Source organism: Oryx dammah, unplaced genomic scaffold, assembly GCF_014754425.2.
Source record: "Oryx dammah isolate SB20612 unplaced genomic scaffold, SCBI_Odam_1.1 HiC_scaffold_8, whole genome shotgun sequence".
Classification (NCBI taxonomy): Eukaryota; Metazoa; Chordata; class Mammalia; order Artiodactyla; family Bovidae; genus Oryx; species Oryx dammah.
The window spans coordinates 22,950,278-22,977,581 of NW_024070192.1; the positions used below are offsets into that span (position 1 = coordinate 22,950,278).

The 27,304-nt window shown below is 48.9% G+C and overlaps 1 protein-coding gene across 3 annotated transcripts; it reads left to right on the plus strand.

Annotated features, from left to right (window-relative positions):
- The first annotated feature begins 878 nt into the window (after window positions 1-878).
- Window positions 879-27,304, plus strand: PIP4K2B (phosphatidylinositol-5-phosphate 4-kinase type 2 beta). Of its 3 annotated transcripts, none has more exons than XM_040245516.1 (10): window positions 879-1,147; window positions 10,868-10,965; window positions 13,971-14,067; window positions 16,162-16,314; window positions 17,388-17,534; window positions 18,578-18,616; window positions 19,144-19,257; window positions 21,863-22,121; window positions 22,612-22,715; window positions 23,213-27,304. In XM_040245516.1, the coding sequence occupies exons 1-10, from the start codon at window positions 989-991 to the stop codon at window positions 23,291-23,293; spliced, it is 1,251 nt and encodes a 416-aa protein (XP_040101450.1). In that variant the 5' UTR covers window positions 879-988; the 3' UTR covers window positions 23,294-27,304. The 3 variants fall into 3 exon arrangements, with proteins under 3 accessions (XP_040101450.1, XP_040101451.1, XP_040101452.1); XM_040245517.1 differs by lacking the exon at window positions 879-1,147 and adding an exon at window positions 3,426-4,012; XM_040245518.1 differs by lacking the exon at window positions 879-1,147 and adding an exon at window positions 8,010-10,786.

Consider the following 27,304-nt stretch of genomic DNA (forward strand, 5'->3'; position numbering starts at 1 on the left):
CGATTTGTGTCCAACATAAAACATAATTCCAAGAGGAACTATGAAGAAAGCGTGGGCAGTTTACTGAAAGATTTCACCGAGTGAACCAGAGAGTAAGACGATTATAATTCCCTGCCGTATGACAGGTGTCTTCAGGTGCCGGCCTGCCCCTGAACTGGACGCTTTGGCGGGAGGCCGGCCACCGGTGGGTGAGAGCGGGACTCATTCATAAAACCGGAGACTTCCAGCTGGCTCCTCTCATTGGCCCTGGGGGGAGAGGGCGTGTCCCGCGGGTGGAGAGCGCCCCCGGTCCCAGGGGAGTGGGAAAGATCCACGCATGGGTGGAGCGAGGGGGCGTTTCTTGCTTTCCCCGGCAGGACTTCCTTTTGCCCTCGCAGTGTTCCTCCTCTCTCCCCCGGGGTGGGGATGGTACGTCCCACCCTCCTCGCATTCCCGCCCCTCCTCCCCTCCGGACCCGTGGTGCCGCCGCCATCTTGGCACGTCAGGTTGAGGAAAGACCCAAACCCTAGCTTTGGGGGGCCCGGTCAGGGAGATGCTCCCGCAGTCGTCTGCGAGACCTACCCAGCCCTCCTCCCCTCCCTGCTAGGGCGCGGGGCTGTGAGGCGCGCGGAGGCCGGCTTGGCTCTTGTCGGGCCCGGGGAGGAGGAGCAGGCTGGGCGGCCCGCTGCCTCCCCGGGACGGGCGGTACCACCCAGGCAGGGAGGAAAGGGCCTGGTGACGGCGGGGCTGCGGCACTGCCCGGGGCGGGGTGCAGAGCGGGCCGCCTAGCTCCCTGGGGCGGGGCGGGGCGGGGCGGGAAGGGCGGAGCGTGGGGCGGACGGAACCACCGGGGCGGGGTGGGGAGGTAACGGGACGGGCGCGACCATGGCGCGGTGAGGGAGCGGGGGGTGGGGATCGGTCCGGGGGAGGCCTGGGACCGCTGGCTCGTGCGCCGTCTCGGCCGCCCCCCCCTTTCGCTGCCGCCGCCGCCGCCGCCGCCGCCCCGGGCATGTCGTCCAACTGCACCAGCACCACGGCGGTGGCGGTGGCGCCACTCAGCGCCAGCAAGACCAAGACCAAGAAGAAGCATTTCGTGTGCCAGAAAGTGAAGCTATTCCGGGCCAGCGAGCCGATCCTCAGCGTCCTGATGTGGGGGGTGAACCACACGGTAACCAGCCCCTCCGAGCGCGGCCCCGCGCGTGCTCACGCCCCCCGCAGCCCCAGGGCCCTCGCTCGGCAGGCCCAGCCAGTGACGCCTGCAACCCCTAGCCAAGCCAGTTGCACGCCCACCCCACCCTTGCACGCTGTCCCAGCCGGGTGTGCCTCCCCGCGCGCCACGCGAGGCCTGGTGTCACCGACGGTGGCGTGCCGTCGCGTCCTCCCCTTCCCTCCAGCCCCTCAAGCTTCATGCGTCTGGCTTCGGGCAGCCCCCGGAGCGCAGAGAGAAGGCCTGGGTGGGATGAAAGGGCTTTTATCCCCTCTTCCTCTCTTCTCACCTCGTTCCCGTTAGTTGCATTCGTTTTCCTCCTTGTTCCTTGTAATGGGCTGCCTAGCTCGCTGTCCAATTGAGAGGCAAGTGGCGTTAGTCTACCTGAGTATTCCTCTGTTTGTGGTCGTTCGGTTGATGTGGCTGCTCAGAGTTTCCCCATCCTCCAGACCTCCTTACCACCGACTGGAAATCTTCCCTGGGTTTCCTCTTTTTCTTCTTGAAGATGTAGCCACTGGAGAAGCACAGGGTTCCTTGGACCATGGAAGGACCCATGAGGTCTTCCTGGGTTGGGGGGAAGGGAGAGTGTAACCATCTGAGAGGAGGTGAGGCCTGCTTATGAGGACCATTCATAGTAGAGGACCTGAATTCTGTGGGGTTCATGTCAAAGATGTTAACTTCTCAGGTGTTGTGCTTTCTATTGTATGTAACTGTGATTAGGATAAGAGGTTCCCTGGATCCTTGGGTAGCTTTGGGATTGTCCAGTAGTTCTTGTTAGGAAGTTGGAACCCAGCACAGTGTTTGAGCTGGAGGACTTTGTGTCCTGTTTGTTTGGGGGTCTTTCTTCTTTCTCTTCCAACTACTTGCTCCTTGCATTCTGACCATTTCATTGAGTTCCTACACCAGAAATGAGAGGAAGTATGAAGACTTGAAATGCCACTTCACCAGCTAAAAGTTGGGAATGAGGAAAATGAAGCTAATGACTTGAGTTTTCTGTGGATATCAATCAGTTCTGTAGGCTCCCTGACTTCTCGGAGCACTTGAAATTGCCCGCAAGACCAAGCGATGACAGAGGGATGCAGGGCTAGCAGGACTTTTTGCTTTGCTTTACTGGAAGAGCCTCTGGTTGGAGATTGATGAACCACAGTCCCAGCCAGGGTTTTACCTCTAATATGGAAATACATGAGTATGGTGAGGTCTAATGAAGACAACCAAGTTTTCCTGGTCTTGGCTGAGTTACTGTTTTCAGAGACTTCACTGAGGTGAAGGTCCTGGCTAGGGTGGGGAGAACCATTGGTTCTCTGTGGTCTAGCTTTATGCCTAGACCTCTGGGAGCTATTGTTCAGTCGCTAAGTGGTGTCCAACTCTGCGATCTCACAGACTGTAGCCCACCAGGCTCCTCTGTCCTCCACTATCTCCCAGAGTTTGCTCAAATTCATGTCCATTGAGTCAGTGATGCCATCTTATCACCTTATCTTCTGCTGCCCCCTTCTCCTTTTGCCTTCAACCTTTCCTAGAATTAGGGTCTTTTCCAATGAGTCAACTCTTCACATGGAGCTTCAGCTTCAGCATCAGTCCTTCCAATGAATATTCAAGGTTGATTTCCTTTAGAATTGACCTATTTGATCTTCTCTGGGAGCTGCTTTGATCCAATAGTCCAGCAGAGTTTGTTCTGTCTGCTTCCTGCTGCCTCAGGGGTCATCTGACAATATTGCAAGGGAAACTGGCTCATTAAATATGTGAACCCTATGTCCTTGCCTGGAAATCAATCCTTGATTTTGTTGTGGAGCTTGCTTCTCACTAGACGGCATCCTGTCTCTGTGGAGAACTGGTAGTGGTCTGAAAGTCAGGAATATTACTGCTAGTTGGAAGGGACTTTGAGTCCCTTATTTTATACGTAAAGAAATGAGAGCCCTGAGTGGAGAATTATTTCACCTGTGGTCTTTTGCAGAGCGAAAAATGCAGCTCATTGTCCACACCATGGGCGGTATTGGCTGATGATGTGCTTGAATGAGAGGTCTTGTTTTATTTGCCTCCTGTTCCTTGTCCTGCCTCTCAGTCAAGTTCCAGGACAGATGGGAATTATGGTCTTGTTCAGTTCAGTTCAGTTCAGTCGCTCAGTCGTGTCCGACTCTTTGCAACCCCATGAATCGCAGCACGCCAGGCCTCCCTGTCCATCACCTAGAGAACCTGAATGTATGCTCAGGTGTGTCTGCCTGTGCCTGCCAGTTCCCTTGGTGTGTGTGGTACTTGGTTTCCCATAGGCAGGCAGTGGAACTCTGCTAATGAAGAGGTATCCAAGATTCTTTTTGACTAGGCAGTCACCCTCTTTCTTTGCTAATTTTTAAGAAAGTTTGTTTGAGAGCTATCTGAGAAGACATTGACTTTAAGCAAGACCCAAGCCTCTGGATATACTGAGCAAGCACCTCAGGGGAACTGTACTGGGTACCGCTGTCCTTGACAGGCCCAGCTTTGAAGATCAGTTAGTCAAGAGTTTTATTGCTTCCTCTTGACTTGCAGTAAAGTCTAGGATTTTGTGGGTCCCCGTGTGAAATGGAGCATCTCCCCAGAAGACTATAAAATCTTGCAGTTCTCAAGGGAGTCAGGACCACTTTGTTTTGTGGATTGATAGCCTTTCTTGGAGGTTACCTTCCTTCAGAGCCCACTGCTGCAACTTCCTGCAATCTAAGTTTTTAGAAAAAAAAAAAAAACCACCTTTTGTTTGTTTCTTTAGTTTCTCACCCATTTAAGCATATAGATGTTGATGGTCTCTGGCTGATGGTGTATGGTAGATGAAGGATGGATACATCTTTATCTATAGCACAAGTCAGTTACATATTCTCCCATGAGGTGGGTGATTTACTTCTGGGTGGAAAAAGAGGCCTTTGAACTCAGTATTGAAACAGGACCTCCTGTCATGGACAAGAGATGCAGCCCCTAGACTTTATGGAGGAAAAAGGAAGATAAGATCAGAAGACTTTGGATTTGTTAGAGGAGAACTAGTAAAGAGAGAGAAACTAGTGTTTTAGTGAATGAAGTATGGTTCGGGGGGCCTGGAGTTAGGGACGAGATGGCCTGGGAGAAGTATGTAGAGATCAGAGGAGGCAGACATGGCTTGATAACCTATTGGCCATTTTAGGAACTGGTATGTATGAAGCCTCACCCCAGTGATCAGAGGAATAGGAGAGGTTGATGGTAATTATGTTTAACCACTTGGGAAGCTGCCAGACTGATTCTTCAAAGTGACTGTACCATTTTACATTTCTGCCAGTAGTGTATGTGGGTTCTGATTTCTCCAAATCCTGTCAACCCTTGTTATTATTTTTTTTTATTTCAGCCACCTTAGTAGATGTGAAGTGGCATCTCATTGTGATTTTGTTTTCCTTTCCCAGATAGTTAATGATGCTGAATATCTTTTCATGAGTTTATTGGACAGTTGTGTATTTTCACTGGAGACATATTAAGATCCCTTGCCAATTACTTTTTTGCCCATTTTAAAATTGGGCTATTTATTTTTTTATAATTAACTTGTAAGAGTTCTTTATATATTATAGATTCAAGTCCCTTATCAGATACATGATTTGCAAGTGTTTTATCCCATGCTTCAGTTTATCTTTTTTACTTTCTTGATGGTATCTTTTGAAGCTCAAGTTTTTAATTTTGATGAAGTCCAGTTTATCTGTTTTTCTTTGGTTTTGATGAAGTCCAATTTATTTTTCTTTGGTTACTTGTACTTTTGATGTCATATCTAAGAATGCTTTGCCTAACCCAAGATCATGAACATTTACTCCTATATTTTTTTCTGAGAAAAACTGAAGAGTCTTCTAAGAAAAACTCTTTTAGATCTAACTCTTACATTTAGATCTCTAATCCATTTTAAGTTAATTTTTTGTGAATGGTGTGAGGAACAGATTTATTCTTCAGTCTGCTCAGTTCTCCCCCACATTCTTCCCCCATTCTGTCCACACATTTTCTTTGCTTAATGCAGACCCAGAACCTCCTTTCCTTGCCTTTTCCTTTTCTCCTGCTGCTTTAAAAATCTTCAGTAAATATTTCTGCTCTATGAAGCCTTTGGATGAATTTGTCCTTCAGCACACCTTCTCACCTCACAGAGAACGCTGAGACTCAAAACGAGGAGCAGAAAAACCAAGGTGTAAAAAGACGAATAAACCCAGGGGTGGATTTGTCGGCCCTTGTGGCTCTCTGTTCTTCTCTTTTTTTCCTGGAGTTTTGGTCTCACTCAGACCTCCTTGGTCTTGGGAATGTGTTTCCCAACTTGTCAGGTTTTCTGATGGTGGCAGGTAACAAATGATTGCCAGGTGGCCAGCCCACGGCTGAGCCACCCACACGACCCTGGCACGTGTTGGGAAGCTTCCTGGGTAGCAGTTCCTATGAAGGTCACGCAGGGAAGTTGGAGTTCCCTGGAATCAGGAGTTCACCAGATTAGAACTAGCGACTGAATTCTCATGTCCAATCAGATCAGCATAGAGTGAACTCCCTGCTCCTAAGTTCTCGTACAGCTTGTTTTAGCCTCCTCATTACTTAGGCGGATGGCTCATAGAGTTGATCGTGTGGATAATCCCAGAACCACTTACATGGTGTGAGATACAACAGACTTACCACCCTAATATGTTCTGTTTATCATACTCCTCCAATGAGTTGCATTCCCCAAGCACACTTCTGCTGAAGGTGAAGGAGGTTGGCCCAGAAGTGTGCTAGATAGTAAATAAAGGCAGATCTTCCTGAAACATTGCTTTAGTCATAGCCTTTCACACTCCAAAGCTTTTTGTCATTCTCTTTTGTCTACCAAGTGGAGTTTATTCTTCTCTCCTGGGCTTTTAAGACTCTTTACATTCTGGTCATAGCCTCAGTAGCTAACCTTAATCTTCTTTTCCATCCTCCAGACCATGAATCTTTGGCATGGTCACACCAGCTTTGCCATCTCTTTTTCCTAGTGTTAGTCATCTTTCAGTCCCCTTTTTTCTAGCCATCTGCCCTTCCATCCAGCATTTGTTGTGTAACTGCTATGTGCCAGCCATTGTGCTAGGGACATAAAAATGGGTAAAATAGTCTCTTTTTTCTCAGGGCTCAGAGTCTAGTGGAGAAATCAAACGTGTAATTACCCAAACGAATGTGATAGGATATAAAGATGAACAGAGGAACAAGTGAGTAGTTCAGCCTGTGAAAGACAGGGAAGCTTTCACAGAAGAAGTGTTATTCAGCCATATCTTGGATGGTTCCCTTAGCTTTATTCCTTCTTCTGTTTTTGCTGCTGTAGCCTATTACCTGAACATATACACACACATCACCTATGTGTGTGTATAAATGTGTCCATCCATGTCCACCTCTCCAACCCTGTGGATTGTAGCTCACCAGGCTCCTCTGTCCGTGGGATTTTCCAGGCAACGTTACTGGAATGGGTTGCCATTTCCTACTCCAGGGGATCTTCTCTTCGCAGGGATCAAAGCTGTGTCTCTCGTGTTTCCTGCGTTTGCAGGCAGAGTCACTAGTGCCACCTGGGAACTATTCTAATAGCTTTATAAATGGTCTTGCTGTCTCTTATCTTTGCCTTTTCCAAACCTTACTTGATTCCAGAATTACCTTTCTATATCACCCATCTGATCATGTGAATTCCTGGACTTAAACCTGAGAAATCTTCACATTGCCTACACAGTTAGGTTCAAGGTATTATATAGTGGACAAATTAAGTTCAAATTCAGGGTGTGTGCCTTAGTATAGCTTTGGAGTAGTAATTTTCTCTCTGAGCCTCATTTTCCTTCTCTATAGAATGAGCATAACACTTACCTTGAAGATTATTAGGACAGAAGGAAGGAATGGGAAACACTACCTTAGTCTAGGTAGCTGCCCATAGAAAGGATTGCACAGCAGTGTCAACAGCCCAGGTTTTGGCACCAGCAGACCTAGGAGCAAATCCTGACTCTGCACATATTGTCTGTGTGACCTTGAGCGAGGTACCTTGAATCTTTTGCAAAAGGCAAAATCAGATTAATAATTCATGTGACTATTAAGTATTAGAAATACAGAATAGAATATATATATGTGAGATATAAGATACATAATAATATAGAGAACTGACCACTTATAGACATGCCATGAATAGAAGCAACTGTTATTTACTAATATTGATAATGTCCAAGGCTGTTCACCTGTCTTTCCTGTGCTATTTCCCTCCACTTCTTAGTACCTCTGTTCTATCCTGCTGTTCTTCCCCTTGCCCTTACCCCCTACCAAAAATGGGCAATATACTTTTTACCTCTGAGGCTTGTAGTTCCCACAGCTGGGATTCCCTTCCTTGGGTTTTGTGTTTTGTTCTTTTTTTTTTTTGGCAAACTACCTCTTAGGCCTTTCTCACTTGTATTTCTCTATAGCTTTTTTTAGCAACCAGCTCTCCCACTCCCAGGCAGACACAGTCATTTTTTTTTTTTTAATTTTATTTATTTATTGGCCATGCTGCCCTGCTTTCAGGATATCAGTTCCCTGACCCGGAATGGAACCTGGGCCGTGGCGGTGAAAGCCTGGAATTCCAACCACTAGGCCACCAGGGAACTCCCAGATCAGTCTTTTCTCAGTCTGCTGTTTCGTCTCCCTTCATTCATGCCTCTATAGCACTCATCACATTTTATTTGTTATCTATTGTCTGTCTTCCCCACTAAACAGAGACCGTATCTTTTCGTTTTTGTGTCTGCAGCTTCTGGGACAGTAATGGCGCATAGTAAGGCTACATTGAGAGACGTAAACTGAATGCAAGTTTAGCTGAGTCTCAGATCTGGAAGGACCTTTAGCCGAGTCTCAGATCTGGAAGGACCTTAGATGCCAGGCTAAGGAGTCAAAACTTTACCCTGAGGCTGGTGAGGAGCCATGGAAGGTTTTTCAGCAGGGTGTAACGTGACCTTGTCATAGGTTCTTCCAGCGTCAAGTGCTCTTGGCGATCCCAGGCGGGGCCTTAGGTTCCGTTCTAGCCTGATGTGTGAGCGCTGGGACTGGCCGTATTTTCACCCTGCTCTGTATCTGCTGTTCTGTTTGCCGCCCCTGTGTTCTGACTTACTTAAATGCCCCTTGACTTCAAGTTTTACTGCATTATGAGTTTGTCTCATCTCCCCAATAAGAGGATAAGCCTCCCACTTTTCTGTGCGCAGTGCACACAACGCTCCCTTGCTGCACACACTCTTCTCCCTAACATGAAATGAAGCATGTAGTAGGTATTTCAGCAAATGCTTGTTCAACTGAAATTGAATAGAACTCTCTGGGGATATAAAATTTAGCACAACTGAAAAAAAAATAGTACAGCTAATCCCTAGAGTGAATCATCTACATGTGGCCCAGTGGAAATGAGGGTGAGTCTACATAGTTCAGCTGTATGGATTATTCAGCAATATATTATCTGTTAGAAATTTCCTGCTGTTGGGTTGTATAGTTGAGAATAGAGATGAATTGAGAACTAGAAACTGACCAACTTACAACTGTTCAAACTATGCCACACTTTTGAGTTACACAGAAAATTAATAATGAACAGCTCTTGTTAGAATAATTCATCCTAAGAGGCAGTTGACCCCTCGCAATTGGGTGTTCTAGTCTTTCCTAGTTCTCCTAGTAACAAGCCCTGACCATGGCATAGAATCTTGATTTTAGCCTAACTCAGATTCAATCAGTAGCAGATACCGAACCTTTTAGTATAAAATACCCTTTGGGTCAGTGGTAAGTTCTTTCTAGGATGGAGGTATAAGCTAGAAAAGGACGAATTGCATAAGAGCCATGAACTTCTTTAAATCTCGGAGCCAGACTTAATATGCCAGGAAAAAGGAAGTGGCACAGCTACCATGAATTGTTTCTGTTGGCAGGGAGACAAAAAGTGGAATGGTTTCCTCTGTAGGCATACTCTTTAACAATCAGGTTGTCTTGTGAGCACTCCCTGGAAAGATAACTGCGGGGTGGTTTTGTGTATGTCTGCGGTGGTTTAGCCAGTGGTGGACATCTCAGACCTGGATGCTGGAAATTTTAAGCATACAATTTGATCAATTTTGACAAATTTATATACCCATGGAATCATCACCCTAAACAACACGTAGAACATTTCTAACACCCTAGAATTTGCACCTCATATGTCCCTTTACAGTCAACCACACGACTGCCCAACCCAGGCTATGTCTTACTGGATTCTCTCACTATAGATTCTAGAATTTCATATAAATGGAATCATAAAAGATGTACTTTTATATCTGTGCCAGTCAGTTTTGCCAGCAGTTTATTGAGGCTCTTGCACCACTGCCAACTTAACACTACTACCCTACGGCCCCTCCCCATACACATATCCTTCGTTTCCCCAGGAGTAAATTAGGTTTTTCACCAGCTCTAGGAAGGAATGGTTTCCCCCGCCCAGTTACTGCATTAATATGAACTTCCTCCATCCTCTGACATTTCTAAATAAAAAAGCTTTGGAACATGAAAGGGGCAGCAAATTAAATGGTATTTCCCCCCATTTATGCTCCTGGAGGAGTCCTAATGACTAGGTTATTCCCTCACTGCCACATGGGGCCTCATTGAGATAATAGGATTTGCAAGGAAAGTATCAGGGAGACCCAAGACTGTACTCCCCCTCCCCCCTATCCATTAAGTCAGGACTAAGGTTTCCTCTCTAAATCCTGAATGCATTAGTGGCAACTGGGTTGAGGGTCAAATGTCAAATACTCTACTGTGATGGAAGAGGACATCTGTGGCTAATTAGGCCACTAATTGGCTAAACTGGGATGGAGAAGGGCAGGAGCTGCCTTCTCAGCTCTGCATCAGTGGGAGGCCAGTTGCCTGTGCAGCCTCCACCTCCCTGAAGGGGATGAAAGACAATGAGAAGGTTTGTTTGCAGTGGGGGCAAGGCACCCCTCCCACGTCTCCCCCAGTGCAGCCCAAGGCAGGACGTGGCTTTAGGAACTGGCCTGATGAAAGCAGTTAATCAGGAGAGTGAGAGTGAGCCAGCAGCCAGATGTCTACCTCTTCTGCTCACTTTAAATTTAATTCTTTACTTTGGAGGTAAGAATTATACACCCACAGAAACCCACCCAGCTTTTTTCTTGCCCCAGGCTGCTTTCTGGAGTGATCCTTAATTTGTATGAAGATGTTCAAAGGCCTCAGTGAATACTCAACGTATATTGGGTGATATTTATTCACTGATCCATTTATTTTTGCATTTGATAAATACACTTACATAGTATCCACTGTATGCAAATCATGGTGTCAAGTAGCTTGTGTGGAGCCTCCAAGAGTCAGGTGGATGATCTTTGCTTAAAAGGGTCAGTGATATGATCTTGCCTGTTTACAGTCAAGCAGGCTTGTGAGGTTTATGAGCATTAAATACAGTGTGAGGGAGGCTGTGAAATGGCCAGAAGAGGGATACAAACAAAGCTTCAGGAATTCCGAGGTGGGAAAGAACATTTATAGTCTGGAGAATCATGAAAAGCTTCCTAGAGGAGGTGGGCCTTATCAGGTGGGGAGAGTTACAATAGGTAGAGATGAAGTTGGGAACATATTAAATATTCAAAGAGAAGAACAGAAATAAAGACAAGAAGGGAATCCACGGACATGTCTTTGGTGAGATGGTGGCGTCTATGGTGTAGCATGTTATCTCTCTGAGGCAGGTGGCCTGGCTGAGAACCTCATTTTCCTTTGCAGATCAATGAGCTGAGCAATGTCCCTGTCCCTGTCATGCTAATGCCAGATGACTTCAAAGCCTACAGCAAGATCAAGGTGGACAATCATCTCTTCAATAAGTAAGTGGCCTGCTGAGTGGGTCTTGTAGGCCGTTCTTTCCCTCAAGGCAGTGAGCCTCCCAGAACCTCAACCGTCATGGGGCAGGCAAGCGCCTAGCAGGGTGTGAAAGCAACACCTGGACCACAGAGCCGGGAAAATGTGTTCATTGTGCGCCTCTCCCCCTTGTGCTGTCCTGCCATCTCGGTCCTCCATCAGCCTACCTTCCGTGTCCCTCAGGACTGTGGCTCGGCGCGGGGTGATTCATCTAGGGCCAGTTTAGGTAACAGTGAGCTGCCCAGGAGCTGAGGTGTCTAGTACGAGGCGGACAGCAGTGGCCCTATCTTGATCTTAGTCTGAGGCAAGACCTGCCAGGCATGTTCCTGACCTGGGATGCAGCCAACTAGTGTGTGAACAACAGGCTGAGCCTGGTGCTCAGGGGTGCTATCTAAAATCGTTTTTCCCAATTTTGCTCATTGTGGCTTCTTGGATTAAAACTGGTGTCTCAGACTTTGATGGAGCAGCCATTTCCCTTGGCACAGTTTGGGACCTCCTCTAAGCCTTATAGAGGCTCTTTCATCCTTCTGTGGGTCACCCAAGAAATATGTGTTGTTCACACTCTCTTCCTTTCTGCATTTGAATCTTGGTTCCACTCTCCATTGTCCCACAGTCCCCACCACCTCACCAGCTGAATTCTGTCACCCCACCATTCCCAGACTGTTAGCCCGGAGGAGAAGCTTGATTTGAAAACATCTATTAGTGGCCTGTCTCTGCCATAGTAAGTAATAACATCATATTCTGGAAGCTGTCTGTCTTCATAGCTGTTACTTGCTAAATGGCCACCTGTATAGAAGAAAAAACTGTTTCTCCTCTATTCGCACACGACTGCTTATTTCTAACACCAGATATGTGGGTTTCCCCCGACATCAAGCAATTCTGTAGGACACTAACAAGGTGTCCTGCAGTTCAGTTCAGTTCTCTTAGCGACCTGAAGTGAGCATCAGGTCTCAAAGGTTAAGGACTGAGTCCTGCGAACTACGCCCCGACCCCCTTCAGATGCCAGTCTCAAGTCCAGGTTGTCACTTGTGCTCTGACCTATTTGCTGTATAGGTTGGAAGTTCCCACGACCCTCCCCATTGGGTTGGATTACTTTGCTTGAGTGGCTCACAGAACTTGAGAAAACAGTTTACATGCTAAGTTACTGGTGTATTATAAAAGGATGCAACTCTGGAACAGTCGGGGGAAGAGAGGCATGGGGCAAGCTATGTGGGAAGGGGCAGGGAGCTTCCAGGCCCTCGCCAGGCGCACCACCTGCCCCAAACCTCGATGTGTTCACCAACCTGGAAGCTCCCCAACCCTGTCCTTTTGGATTTTTATAACAGCATAATTGAGGAAGTCACTGGCCATTGGCAGTTGGTTCTGCCTGCAGCGCCTCTCCCCTTCCTAGAAGGCAGGGGCCTGGGAAAGTTCCAACCCTCTAGTCCTGGTTGGTTCCCCTGGCCATGAGCACCCATCCTTAGAGGTGTAACAGAAGTCACCTCATCAACATAAATTCAGGTGTGATTGAAGGGGGCTTGTTACAAAGAACAAAATACACCTTTATTGCTTACCACTTAGCAAATTCCAAAGATTGTACGAACTCTGTGCCAGAAACAGGGACAAAGACTAAATATGTATTTGTTATTATATTCAGTGTCACACCACTTAAGGAAGGAAAGGCAGCCCTAACCTCTGAGGCAGGAAAAGGGGTTGTTCTATGCCAGAGGTCAGGGCTCAGGTGTTGACCGTGTACCACATTGTACCAGGGGTCCGTGGTGTCCACCACCGCATTGACATTTTGGCCTAAAGTGAACTTCCGATATCTTTGTTTTTTCTTTTTTTTTGTTTCTTTTCACTGATTCCTTTTGTCTTTTCAACAACTGTTATGTGCTAGTTATTAGACTGCAGTGCTGTTTACTATGAGACAAGGACCCGCCTTCATGAGAAGCCACTACTTTTTATTTCCTTGAAGTCTCCTATCCTGGAGTAATCAGAGGGACATATTTCTTTTTTTTTCCCACCTCAGTTTTATTGAGATATATTTGATATACAGCACTGTCTTAAGTTTGAGGTGTCCAGCATGATAATTTGACTTATATAATTCATGAAGTGATTGTCAAAATAAATTTAGTGAATATCCATCATCTCATATAGGTATAGAATTAAAGAAAAAGAAAAAAAATTTTTTTCCTTGTGATGAGAATAGAGGGACACATTTCTGAAAGGTTGTTCCCAAGCACAGTGTCTATTGTCAAGATGGAGGGTTTGGAGGAGGCATCACTTCAGGTAATTCTCTTCCCTCCTGAAAGTCTGTGGATTGACTGAGGAGTGGGGAGGATGTAGATTGGTGCCAGCAGCCAGCAAACAAGGCTTCATAAAAAGATAGGATCCCAGTCAGTCGACTTAGGAAAGCACCCACCCCTTCCATCCCAGTGGAAGCCAAGGGCAGGGCCTCCTGGGTGTAACTGTTTTCAGGATGTGTTGGTAAGAGCCTCCCCAGAGGAGCAGGGTCCTTTGATGAGAAAAGCCTTTCCCTTTAGCTGTCAAACTGACATTTACCTCACAGCAGCTGTTCACATGCAGCCACCTTTCTGTAGCAAGTTCAGCACTTATGAAGGAGGACACACACTCAGTCTCACGTCTCTGCAGGTAAGGTTTTTTTTCCGCTTCAGTGTAAGTTTTATGGAAAGATAGCATATACTCAGAAAAAGTACACGTCATAAATATACAGCTAGATTAATTTTTTACAAGGAATTAAGGAATGTGCACAAGGAATGTGAAGTTTTTAAACTTTCACATGCTCAGAATCACCTGGAGTGTGTGTTAAAAATGCAGCTTTCCAGACTTACCTTCAGAATGTTGAGGGCTACATTTTAAGCACTGCAGATTGTTCCGATCCAGGTGACGTGTGGACCACAGCTTGAGAAGCCCTGATGTATGAATTAGAGGAGCAAGGAGTTCACAGAAACATGTCTCTGCTTTTCCCCAGAGAGAACCTCCCCAGCCGCTTCAAGTTCAAGGAGTACTGCCCCATGGTGTTCCGAAATCTCCGGGAGAGGTTTGGGATTGACGATCAGGATTACCAGGTATGGAGTGTCTTTGCAAAATCAGGAGGGTTAGGGAATGGGGAGTGGGACAGGGGGGTGGTCAGGAAGCCACAGGACAAGTAGAGGGAAAAAATGTGTCTACTATTCTTGTGCTGTGTCTTCCTGTCAGGCCTCACTCCACCCCGGCAGTCTTTGTCCAGCGCTGGTGGGCTCTTGGAGGAATGAGGGCCTTAGAAGAACTTCTGATGGTGCCTCCTAGGTTCAGGCTCCTCTCCCTCAGACAGAGCGCAGGGGGAGGGAGAGGGTCTGTGGAAGCTGCTTCATTTTAGTTTGACATTCCCAGTCTAGGCTGAAGAACCCTTCTCCTCCATAGTTTGACTTAAAAGAGAGAGAATTGTTGCCAGCAGCAGAGGAGGCCTCTTAAAGCAGATAAGACAGATTAGAAAAGGAAGACTTCAAGGGTAGTGTAACTTCTTGCCAGGTATGAGTGCCATCTCCTAAACTTGTCCCCTGTCCTGACTTTGGGAGGGGGCTAGGCGTGCTGGAAGCTGCCCCTTTTAGGGGTGATCATGTCACAGAGGCCTTTGACCTATTGGGAGGAGTCAGTCCCAATATCAGGGACATTCTAGCGTGACTCACCATCTGTGGCTCCTGTCACCTCTCCACCTAGCACCTTCCTTGGACTTCTTCCCCTGGCAGACAGCCTGGTGATGAAGGTGGGAGAATTTTCCACTTCACTTGTGTAGCAGTAAAAAATATAGCTGATTTTCAGTTGTCTGTTGGCGGGGGAGAGGAATGTACAGCCTAGTGCAATATAAAATGGATGCCCGCATCTTGGACAATACTGTCATTCCTCCCACCCCGCTCCTGGGAAGTCTTTCACAGAGCTCCAGGGGGCCTCCTGAGGAGGAGGGATAGGGGATGTGAGAGGAGGAAGGGATGCCAGGGCCTTGAGCAATCAGGAATGGTCATGTCCAAGAGGTGGTGGGCCACCCTCCAGCCCCTCCCGTTGGGTCCAAACTCTGAACTGTCATGCCCTGATCAGAGCACGAGGTTTTCTGAAAACTTCTTGCCATTAGTGCAACCCTAGGTTGTTGAGGTATCTCCTTCCACGGTGGCTCTTTCCCTTCCCTTTGGCCACCTAACCGCATCCTCTTTATTTCTCTAATAGTCTTGTGGGCAAATAATTGTGCTCAATACTGGAAGAGGGGCAGGGAGGATGGTGTTCAGGGAGGGGACTCTTCGCTGAGACTACCAATGACTGAGAGAGGCAGGAGATGCCCCCTGAAAATGAGGTAGGGGTGGAACTGCTCTTGTCCATTCTCTGTCTTCTGACCTACCAGAGGTCTTTTCCAGGCATCTGGTTGGTGAACACATTCCTTTGGTTGACTCACACTTCCCCTACTCCCTCCCTGCTTGAGGGTTCTCCTGCTTCGGATTCTGATAGGAGTGGGGCCCTGAAGGGAGCAGGGACAAAGCCAGAAAAGCTCCCCAGATCTGCCTCCCAGCTCTGCACAGACAAGCAGGAGTTTGAGGTGAGGGGCAAGGTGTTGGGCAGAGCAGTGAGGACCAGCTTCCTGCCTTAGGAAGAGATTTCCATCATGAGGGTGCATAACAGGAAATAAAGACGACTCTATCCACTCCTTCTTTATGCTTGACTTCTTGAATGTTGCCTAAGCTTTGTCTTCATCACCCCCAAGAAACTGGGAAAACCATCTCAGTCCGCTTCCTGGTGTTCCAGATGAGGAAACTCAGGAATAGAGAAGTGCAGTGGCTCACCCACGGTCACGCTACATGTGAGCGTCAGGATTAGAGCCCAGGCCCCTAACATCCGAGGCCGAGTTTTAGGTTCTAGAGCAGCTCTCTAAGATCAGAATGAAAAGAAATATTTCACAGTCGGTCCTCTTCTCATCACAGTCAAGGATTAGGAGCAGGTGGTGAGGAACAACTCAGGTCTCTCTTAAGGAAGACTTGGGAGAGATGTGAATTTCCCAAGAGAAAGGGGGCAGGTAAGGTCTCATCTACCGCAGTGCTGTTGGCTTCAGAGCAGTCTGGTCCATAAGAGAAGACTCAGAGTAAAAGCCAGAGTCCTTGTTTCCCCTTCCAAGACCAGCTTTTGTCTTGGTCCATCAGAATTCAGTGACACGCAGCGCCCCCATCAACAGTGACAGCCAGGGCCGGTGTGGGACACGTTTCCTCACTACGTACGACCGGCGCTTTGTGATCAAGACTGTCTCAAGCGAGGATGTGGCTGAAATGCACAACATCTTAAAGAAGTACCACCAGGTATGGTGAGTCGTGAGCCTCAGCAGCGGAGGATGGGTTGGAAGAGGGAGAGGAGCCTCCGGTAGAGCTTCCTGGGGGGGCTGGGTCCTCTCTGGTAATGGGTGCTTCCTGATAACCAGGCACTTGCTTCCCCTGGGGCTGTGTTTCTGTGAGGTAAAATGCCTCCTTGAGAAAAAGAAAAAAGAAACGAAGGTGTGTTATGGACGCAGTCGCAGTTGACCGGCTGTTCCTCGTCAGAGTTGGGGAGTTTTCACACTCTGGCACCTGCCTCATTTCTTCCGAGAGAGGCCCCGTCAGCTCGGCAGGGCCGCTGTTCTTCCTGTTCCCTTTCCCCTCTCTTCTGGAACCTGTCCGTGGGAAAGGCAGGGGGTGCCTGTCTGAAGCCTGCCTGGGTCTTCAGGGAAAACTGGCTTCTCTGTGCGCACCTGAGAGGTGGTACAGGGGCCCTCCGGCGTTTGGGGAGTTAGAGCAGAAAACCCTGGGGTCTGGCACGCATTGTGTCTCCCCAGACGCCTCATCACAGCCCTGCCTCTGCTCCCTCTCTCCCCTCCGGCTTCCCATATCAGGCTGGCAGAGAGGATGCAAGGCCAGGATCAGTGATTTTCCTGCAGAATCCCAACCGTATGAAACCAAAGAGGCTCTGCACGGCCTGCTCAGCCTCTCAGTCTGCCTTGCTAACTGGGGGCAGGGGTGGCCTTGCCTTTTGCAGGTCTGAGGAGCCCCATGACTTCACAGACTCTGGTTTGGGAGCCGCTAGTCTAGAGACGGGACTTCCCTTGTAGCTCAGTCAGTAAAGAATCTGCCTGCAATGCAGGAGACCTGGGTTTGATTCCTAGGTTGGGAAGATTCCCTGGAGAAGGAAATGGCAACCCACTCCAGTATTCTTGCCTGGAGAATCCCATGGACAGAGGAGCCTGGTAGGCTACAGTCCATGGGGTTTCAAGAGTCGGACATGACTTAGCTGCTAAGCCACCACCAGTCTACAGGCTAGAATCCCAGGGGGCGTGTGAGCCTGGGAAGAGCCCTGTCTGTCCTGGCGCCTTCACCTGTTCCTTTCCTCCCTTCCTTTCTAGTTCATAGTAGAGTGTCATGGCAATACCCTTTTGCCACAGTTCCTGGGCATGTACCGACTGACTGTGGATGGTGTGGAAACCTACATGGTGGTCACCAGGAATGTTTTCAGCCATCGGCTCACTGTACATCGCAAGTACGACCTCAAGGTAAGAGCTCTGTGTTTCCCAGCTCTGTGGCCCTCTCTCCCTGAGGCTTGGAGGGGCTGCAACTCCAACTTCCACATGTTGGGAAAGCCGGGGCATAGGTTTTGGTGTGGACAAGTGGCTCTAGAGTTGATACTCCTAACTCACTTGAGCCAAAGGCTATCTCATGTCCAGGTGACAGTGACAGGTTATTCAAGCCCCAAATGTCCCCTATTTATGTGCAGTGAGTGTTCTTCAATTCCCTTCGGGGGATGTGCACCCCGAAGGCAGCAGGGCAGGTCAGGCTGTGCTGCACACACACCCTGCACACACAGTCCAGGCCTTGTGGACTGTGCACAGGCACATTTCTAGACACAGTGAAAAACACACTTGTGCCTGTGAACGGCAGTGCTCTGCTCTTCCCGAACCTGGCTTCCTGACCCAGGTCCCTCAGACCCCTCTCCCTCTCTCTGCTACCTGCACTGGCCTCCTTTCTGCTCCCATGGTGCCCATGCTCTCCACACCCCCAGCACCTCACAAGGCTGCCTGCCATTGTTTCCCTCCCTGCCCTCTTCTCCACCTCCACCTTCCCCCACCTAATCACTTCCTACTTAGCCTTTCAAGCTCAGCTCAAATATCACTAATTCCAGGAGGCAGGCTTTGGCCACACCTCTATCTAGTCTAGACCCTGATCCTGTACTGCATGCTCTTGGAGAGTTCTGCCTTCTCACCTGTACCACTTCTCACTATTGTAATTAATGGATTAATTAACTGTGTAACTCCTGCTTACTGCCTGTCTCCCCTGTTAGAAGGAGAGCTCCTTAAGGGCAGGGACTGAGTCTCTCACTTCAGCCCTGTTTCTCGAGCACGGGTCTGGTTATAGTCAGAGCCCTGTGCCCAGTCTGTGACAGAGGAAGTGAGCAAGTTGCTGCCTCCTGGCCCCTCTAGGAGCCTAACCAGCCTACTTGAGTTCACCGCTGCCTCGCCCTAGAGACTGGTCCATGTTTCTTTCGCTCAGCGGAATTTGCCTCAGCTCGGACTTCTCCTGACAGCTCTTATCCTTTCAGGGTTCTACTGTTGCTAGAGAAGCGAGTGACAAGGAGAAGGTATGCTGGGGTCTGTGCTCATCACTTGTGGAATGGGTCACTTGGAATCAGAAACACCTTCTCCCACCCCTGCGGTCCCTTCCTCTGCTGCCGTCCAGCCTAGTTCCTAGACATGCAGTCTGTGGATGTGAAGTACTGTGTCACTAAGCTCCTGCCTGTCCTTACCCTTGGCCTAGGCCTTGGTCACCAGCCTTTCACCTTTGCCCTTGCTGGGCTCTTCGTAGTCCTAGAGGGCTGGCAGCTTCCACCTCAGCTCAGCCTGAATCAGTGAGTGGCTGCTTGAGCCCTGAGCTCAAGGTAGCTCAAGCCTGGTAGTCTAGGCCCAGAAGGAAATCCTTTGATCAGTCCTCATTGTCTGACTCCTGCCACATACTTGCCATCTCTGCCTGTCCGAAGCTGGGACTGTAGACTCCTGGACAGAGCTGTTTATCAGCAGGTTGGCACCCTTTCCTCTCCTGTATCATTACCCACAGCCTTGGAGGTGAACAAAGCAGGCTGCCAGCCTAACACTGCTATTGCTCTCTCAGGCCAAGGACTTGCCAACCTTCAAAGACAATGACTTCCTCAACGAAGGGCAGAAGCTGCACGTAGGAGAAGAGAGTAAAAAGAACTTCCTGGAAAAACTGAAACGGGACGTAGAGGTAAGTACTTACCCATGACTTTACTTTGGTTGAGCTCTTGTCCCCAGAACCGAAGCCTCCTTAACCTTAAGGAAAATTGAATTCACTACTTCCAGAAGTGTGGACAAGAGGAAGGTGGTGATTTGAGCCATGTGGGTAGTTACTTGCATCTAAAGCTCACGCAAGTATACATTCCATTTGGGAGGACACAGTTTGTGTTGGCCGAACCTGTGGCCGAACTCAGTTTGAAGTGCTTTCCCTCATTTCTTCTCTTGTCTGTTATAACCTCCTTTTCAAACTCCGCTTCAAGCTTCCTGTCTGGTGTTACCCCGTAGTGGAGGAGGCATCCAGGTGTCAGAGTGACAGGAAACCAACTATTAAGACCCACCAACCGTGCCTTTCTCTGGCTCAGATTCTCCACTTGCCTTGCAACTTTCTGGTTGGCAGGGGACTTCCTGTGGAGAAGTTCTTTGGAGAGGACACATGCTAAATAATGAATGTGATACCTACACCACTTGATAACTTGGTGCCTCCTATTTTTAATAAATCAGGAGCCTGTTTATTACAACGAAACTGTATAAACTTTAGAAAATGTTTTTTTTTATTGTGGTAAAATATGCATAACATAAAATTTGCTCTCTTAAACTGGTTTTGAGTGGCATTCAGTACATTCACGTGGTTGTGCAACCATCGCCACTGTCCATCTCCAGAACTTTTTCATCTTCCCAAGTGAAAATTCGGTACCCATTCCCTCTTCTTCCTTGCCCCTGGCAGCCCCCATTCTGCTCTGTGTTTATGAAGTCGACTACTCTAGGAATCTCTTATAAGTGGATCATACAGTGTTTGTCCTTTGTGTCTGGCTTATTTCACTTGTCATCATGTCTTCAAAGATCATCCATTTTGTGCTTTTTGTCAGAATGTCCTTCCTCTTTTCTGAGGCTGAATGATATTCCGTTGAATGTATGTACCACATTTTGTTTACCCATTCATCCATTGATGGACACTTGGTCTCTAGTTAAGATTAACTAGTTAATCTAGTTAGACGTCTCCAGAGAAGCAGAGGAGGATGTAGATAGATATTTACTATAAGAAATTGGCTCACAGGATTATGGAGACTGAGAAAAGTCCCCAAATCTGTCTGCAGTTGGCCACCTGGAGACCCAAGAGAGCTGATGGTGTAGTTTTAGTCCAGAGGCCAACAGGCTCGAGACGCAGGAAGAACTGACGCTTCTTCAATCTGTGTCTGAAGGCAGGAAAAAGACTGATGGCCCAGCTCGGAGGCAGTTAGGCAGGAGGAGTTCCCTTTTACTCACAGGAGTCAGCCTTTCTGTTCTTTTGGCCCTTCAGCTGACTGACTGAGGCCCACCTGCTTTAGGGAGAGCAATCTGCTTTATCAGTTTACCAGTTCAGGTGTTAATCTCCTCCATGAGCACCATCCCAGACACACCCAGACTGGCATTTGACCACACTTCTGGGCGCCCAGTAGTGTGGTCAAGTCGACACATAAAATTAACCTTCACTCATCATTGTGAGTAATGCTGCTGTGAACATGGGTTTTACAGACTTCTTTTTGTTAGGAAGCTTTATCTTAACCACCCCCTACTGTGTTTGTACCTTTATTCTGATGTTTGTCTAGAGTCTTTCTCCTCCTTTTCCTACTTTTCTCCCTGCTCTGCCTCCAAAGAGGATTTAAGACAGTTGACACCTTCGTTTGTGTTCGCTGGCTTGTTGCTTTGTAAACGTTTGCAGGCAGATAGGAGAGGGTGCGGCTCACACAGTCTCTCCCCTGGGACCCTGGCCACTTCTCCCCTGGCCTTGAGAGGGCTTTGTCCGGAAGTGCTTGCAGTGGTGTGCTTCACCTTTCTCAGAGGACTCTGCTGACCTACCGTCGGGGCTGCTTGTGCTTCTAGTTACTTCGTGGGCCTCTAGAGAGAGCCACTCTGGTGCTGCTGTGATTCTCCATCTAGTTCTCTAGGTCACCTGGACAGTTTGCTGCTGTGTGACCACAGCAGAAGGCCGGGTACATGGCTGACGGTGGCCGCTGGCTAGTGCACAGAGGATTTGGAGCAGTGACTGGCCTCACACTAGTTAAACTTGAATGCTGGCTGGCTCTCCCATCCTTGTCGTCCCACGCTCTTGTTCTTCTCCAGGTTATGGAGTCCTAGCTCAGGAGACTCAAGCACAGTGCTGCTCCCAGCGCTTGCAGGGATGAGGAACGCGCGGTGCAGCATTCCATTCTTTCCTCCAGCTCACCGCGGCCTCTCAGTCCCAGATGGAATGATTCTTCCTTCTTCATGCAGGACTCCTTCTGCTTTCACTCCCGCAGCCTCTACCTGCCTGACTTGTCTTCATTCACTAGGATCAGCCTCGACTCCTTTCCTCAGGGAGGCCTTCTTCCCACTGCTGGACTCACACAGCTCCTTGCCCTGGAGGAGTGACTGTCTTCACCATTAGACATCGAACTTGTCCAGGGCAGAGACTCTGATGTCTTGTTCTCTGCTGTGTTTCAGAGTGGGAGAATCGAGTTGAAGGAGTGCCTTCTCTCCCCTTTCCAGATGCCAGTCTGCCATGCCAGATGTCCCCTGCTAACCTCTGCCTTCCGCCTTTCCTTCCCCCACCTCCCTAGTTCCTGGCCCAGCTGAAGATCATGGACTACAGCCTGCTGGTGGGCATCCACGATGTGGACCGGGCAGAGCAGGAGGAGATGGAGGTGGAGGAGCGGGCCGAGGATGAAGAGTGTGAGAACGACGGGATGGGTGGCAGCCTGCTCTGCTCCTACGGCACGCCTCCAGACAGCCCGGGCAACCTCCTCAGCTTTCCCCGGTTCTTCGGACCTGGGGAATTTGACCCCTCTGTTGACGTCTATGCCATGAAGAGCCATGAAAGTGAGTAGGAGCCTGTGCCTGCAGGCCCCTGCAGCCCTCACCCCACCCCTGCTCCAGGCCTGTTGTTTAGATGCCCTGTGGGTGCCTGGCCTCCACCTTATTAACTGATGACTCTGGCCTCTTTTTGCCTTCAGCTGCCATCCAGGGTTACCACCAGTAACTCTGTCTTCTGGGGCCCTGGGTCCTTCTCTGCCAGGCCTTTCTTCACCTCTTTGCGTGTCCTGGATAGCTAAGGCCTGGTTTGGCTCAGGTTCATGGGAGAGACAAAACCTCTTAAATAGTGTCATGTCAACCCCACAGGGTAGCTGTGAAGATCAAATAAGATGAGAGCTATGAAAGCTTCTAAGAAGGACTCCATGGGTCATTTCTTTTCTCAGATTCAAAGTGACAGGGATGAATCTGGATGTCGTATCTGAAGGGTTCAGGACACAGCTGCTTTCTGCCCTTATCCCTGCCTCTTCCTCCTTTCCTGCTTCCTCTCCCCCTTCAGGTGCCCCCAAGAAGGAGGTGTACTTCATGGCCATCATTGACATCCTCACGCCATATGACGCTAAGAAGAAAGCTGCACACGCTGCCAAAACAGTGAAACATGGGGTGAGTTCTCCCTGTCTCCATCTAGGCCCCGGGGGCCCCTGCTCAGAGACGCTCTCCTGCCCCTTGTTGCTGCCCAGTTGCCTTCTGTCCTCTCTTTGCCATCTGCACCCCGTCCCCATGCTGCAGCTGGCTGAAACGCCCAATTTGTTTTTCCCCAAGTTCTCTGGCTCCTTTCCCCCAGGCTGCTGGGCATGTCATGCATCTTGTTGACTGCCAGTAATAGCTTTGTTTACATGCCATGCTGCTTCCCAGAGGCCTGTTTCCCCATGGGCTTCAAGCTACTGTTCTCCAAACGGACGGGCCCCCACAGAGCTCTGGAGCCTCTCTGCCGCCTCCCCACTGCCTTGTTCCTACCTCAGTGGGTGTAGCCCTGGGATTGTGAATCAGCGAAGCAGGGCCAAGGCACTTCTGAGACATGGGAATGATTTCTCCAGGTGGCCTGCCCAGCTGGGGGCGGGGCAGTGCCACCTCCTGATTCAGGCCTCTGTGTGTTACAGGCGGGGGCTGAGATTTCAACTGTGAACCCTGAGCAGTACTCCAAGCGCTTCAACGAGTTCATGTCCAACATCCTGACGTAGTTATCTTCTACCTTCAGCCAGAGCCAGAGTGCTGGATGTGGGGTCGGGGATTGGAAGAGAGAGAAGGTGTTATCTGGGCTAGATGGGAGGGCGGGGAGCAGAGTGGGGGGCGGGGAGGGCTTTAGCAACGTGACTTCAGCCTGTGACACTGAGAGACTAGCAGGAGGGGAGGGGATGTGCCGTGCGTGTGTGTGCTCACAGGATGTAGCCTCATCTGCTTACCCTTGATTCCCCCCGCTTTGACCTAGGTTACAAAGGTGTTTCCTTTTTGTTATCTTGTAACGTAAGATACCTTGGGGCTAGAGATGGTTTTTTGGGTTTATTTGGGTTTTGTTTCTGAAATTCATTGCTCCAGATTTGCTATTTATAATGATTTATGTCATCACCCTATCCACCATCTCCGTCCCTGCTCTGCTCTCCGTTCCCTCAATTAAAGAAGCACCCACAGACCCAGCGAAGGGTCCTCTCAGAGCAAAATGCTCTGGTGCCGGAGGAGAAGAGGTTAGACACCTCAGCCCTGCTGCATTTGCTCTTGTCTGGTTAACTTTTAATTTCATGGAGTATTGTGCACAGCTTCCTCTACCTTTTTGGCCTTGGCTCCAAGTGAAATGTTACATAGTTCCTCCATCTAAGTGCTGTCCTTCCCAAAGGCATGCTCCAGGTCAACATCAGGCATCTTGGAGCAGAATCAAAGATCTCAGAGGGGAATGAGTTCATCCTCACGGGATGGTCAGGGGTGGGGGACCGCTGGTTCTCAGTGAACCCCATGATCATCACCCAAGCCCCGGGCTCTTTGCGGCCCCTGGAGTGCAGACATCATCTCTGTGAATGAAGCCTGTCTCCCACTGAGTCAAGAGGAACTAGAAAGCACCTCTGGATATAACAGGACCCTTGTGCTTACATGGTTATTTCCCCTTGAGAAAACTCCAGAAAAGCTGATGAGTATCAAATGAGGTCTTGTGCCCTCCATCCATTTACTTCCTTCAGATCTTCTCCCAGGCATTCTCATTTGTAGGTGAGCTTTTAGCTGGGGCCTGGGGCGCTCCTTACAGAGATACCTCTTCAAGCCCCAAGGCTTCCATGCAGTAATGTGTCACCTGGATGGTTGTGGCCAGCAGGAATGGTGTACCCCGCCCTCCCCTTTGGAGTGTGCCACCCAAGCCTGAGGTTGCTTGAGTCACTTGAGGATCTGACCTGGGAAATACAATTTGGAGGCCTGATGTGCAATTCAACCTGGCCCAACCTTGGAGCTGTGTTTCCTTGATGCATAGACTTTTTGCATATCTGCCACCACAGGCCTCCTCAGGAGTGGCATCTGGCTGCTTCCTTCAGGATCTCTACCACCTTCTGAGCCTGCTACTGAGGCCTCAGAACTGCGTGCTTTTGTGAGGCCATCAGAGCAGTCTGGCCTGGTCAGGAGAGAAAACAACCCTGTGCTGGGGGAGGTACATTCCTGCGTCTTGGCTCACCTCCTCACCAGGAACTGGGGACTTGGGATGAGATGTGGTGAAACTTGTAGATAACTCTGCAAATGGAAAGAAATTTTGTGGAACCGTTTTGAATGAATGGATTGGTTTCTTTGGCTTTGTTCAACCTGGTCAAGCTCAGCTTCTGAAGCAGGAACCAGCAACATCTCTGTGCCCGATGCACAGCATTTAGGTCAGGGAGTAATGGAAACCATGTTCTTGGACTCTACTGGGCTGTCAGAACCCTTCCGGAGAGGCAAACGGGCTGGACAACTGCCCTGGCCCCCGAAAGGGGCCGTAGGTATCTCTGGATGTCAGCAGCAAGACCGCAAAGTGACTTGGGGAAGAACTTGTACCAAGTGGCTCATGGAGAAAACAGATTTCACTTAGGGAGGGGTTAGTAGGAATAATGTTTGGACTTGATTTCCCCATCTTCTAATCAAGAATGAAAATTTGAATCTGCTCCTGGTCGGGCCCAGCAACTCCCGATCTTGGCAGGCTGTCCTCGGGGCCTCCACAGCCCTGGGCTCTCTCCAGCTTCCTGCCATTTGGTCTGCTGATCATGTCCCTCATAATGTGTATGAAAAGTGTAACCAGTTGTTCCCAGTTAAAGGTGAGCTACCAGATATCTAACTTCTTTAACATTTGAGTTTTTGTGGGGTGTGTTTTTTTTTTTTTTTGTATATTGTTTACATTTTGAGAGGTAGCATTCTGTTTTAAATGCTCTTTTTGTTTTTCTGACAGTATTGTTGACCGGGTCAAAACATTTAAGCTGTGGTTTGGTGGATTTTAAATTTTTTTTAAAGGTCATTCTCTGTGCTATCTTCAAAACCTTGGGTTTGGTCCTTTAATTCCTTTGGCATTCAAATATTTGAAAGCTATTTATCTTGGTTTATACAAGGTTTTTCTCTTCTCTTTGTAAGGATGAAGATGTTAAATTTGGTTTGCAGTTTGAATGTAGAGAAAGTGAAGTGATCCCCAAATTTTTGTCTGTCCCTGCTTTTTTCCCAGTCCTCCCATGCCTTGTCTGGGCAGTAGAAGGCATCCAGGGGCAAGTGACTACCCTCACCATCACTCTGGAGCCAAGAAGAAAAGCTGAATGGTTTTATGGCATCCCACAATAATTTGGGGTCTCCCAAGAACAAAGGTATAAGAATAGGACACGGCTGCCTGGATGAGGCCTGGCTGGGGATAAGGGAGGATTATTCTCCATTCTCTCCCTCTACCACTTAACCAGTCACAGCGCTTCCCATCCTGCCCCTCTTCTTCTGAAAGTCTGTGCTGAGAAAACTCTCATCTCCCAGGTCTCCCCACCAAAGCGAAGAGTTCCCCTTAAATCTCCACCTCAACCACTAGAAGGCGGCCTCTGGCCCTTGTTCCTGTTAATGAACCACTGAGTCTTCATCCCCCAGTACGAGCTCCTTCCCTGTGCCTTCCAGCGTGGGGGCTACGGGGTAGGCTAGGAAGCCAGCAGTTCCAGGGGCATAGCCCGAGGCAGCGCTCGATGTCTCCTTATTTAGCTCAGGGGTTACTGGTCTGTGGCAGGTGCTGCAAGTCGCCCCTGTGGCTGAGTGGCACTCCCTCGGTCCCCACTACAGGCAGCTTATCCTCCCAGCCCCCTCTTCCTCCTTGTGTTCCTCTTGCCTGTGTTTAGTCCTCGCACAGGTTCCTGGTAGTGCTCAGGGCTTGGGACTACATGCTCCTGCCCTGCTTTCTCCCCTTCACAGTCTGCCAGGGTCTGCCCAGAGAGGTGGATCAAAGACCCAGGACTTTTCTCAGTAGCCAATCCCACCCTCCTCTAATTGTCTTTTTATCAAGTTGAAGAGAAAATTTCAGCAATCCCCAGCATTTGAGCTACTCAAATGTTAGGGGCCAGAAGGGACGGTGTGTTTAAAACCACCCTTAAAAGGCTCTGACCTTAGACCTGTGGCTCCCCCAGTTCCAGGGACCCCACTTCTTTCTGGCAGAAATGTGGGGAGGGGGCTCCAACCTGAGCACAGGAATCAAAGGGAAAACACATTCAAACTGCCCCCCAAATCTACCAGCCATCTGTAGGGGCTCTGTGACACAGCCCTGGCCTTCTGAAATGTGACACTTAGGAAAAGTGTCTCCAAAGGGAAGAGGAGACTTGGCTGTCCCTGGTGATCCTTTGGAGGCTGGGGGAGGAAACTTCCAGAGTCCCTTCTCCTTGCTCAAAGCCATTTTGGGAGGAAGTGGGAACCAACAGCCTTTGGGGGTAAGGCCTGGTGCCACTCAGCACACCCAAGCATTGGGTCAGGTCATTGTAGTAAAAAAAAAAAAATGTGAAGTTTAGATTCAGCTTTTGGGGGAGCAGGATAAACTACCACCCTACCACATGTGTGTGACTTCTCAATTTCCCACTGCAATTTCCATTTTTTTAAATAGGAATTTTCAAACCCCTGTGCTTGTCTAATGTCTGCTCGGAACAATTCGAGACCCTGTTACTGTTTTAAGATGCATGCATGTTAGAAGATGAATCTCCAACCCGAGGAAAAAAATAAAACTCAAAAAAGCTTTGTGTACA

Excerpts from the sequence above, each read along its gene's own strand:
- PIP4K2B (XM_040245516.1), top strand. The coding sequence starts at position 989 with ATGTCGTCCAACTGCACCAGCACCACGGCGGTGGCGGTGGCGCCACTC. Across the intron at positions 1,148-10,867 it reads TGTGGGGGGTGAACCACACG|ATCAATGAGCTGAGCAATGT; the intron begins GTAACCAGCCCC and ends TTTCCTTTGCAG. Across the intron at positions 16,315-17,387 it reads TCTTAAAGAAGTACCACCAG|TTCATAGTAGAGTGTCATGG; the intron begins GTATGGTGAGTC and ends CTTCCTTTCTAG.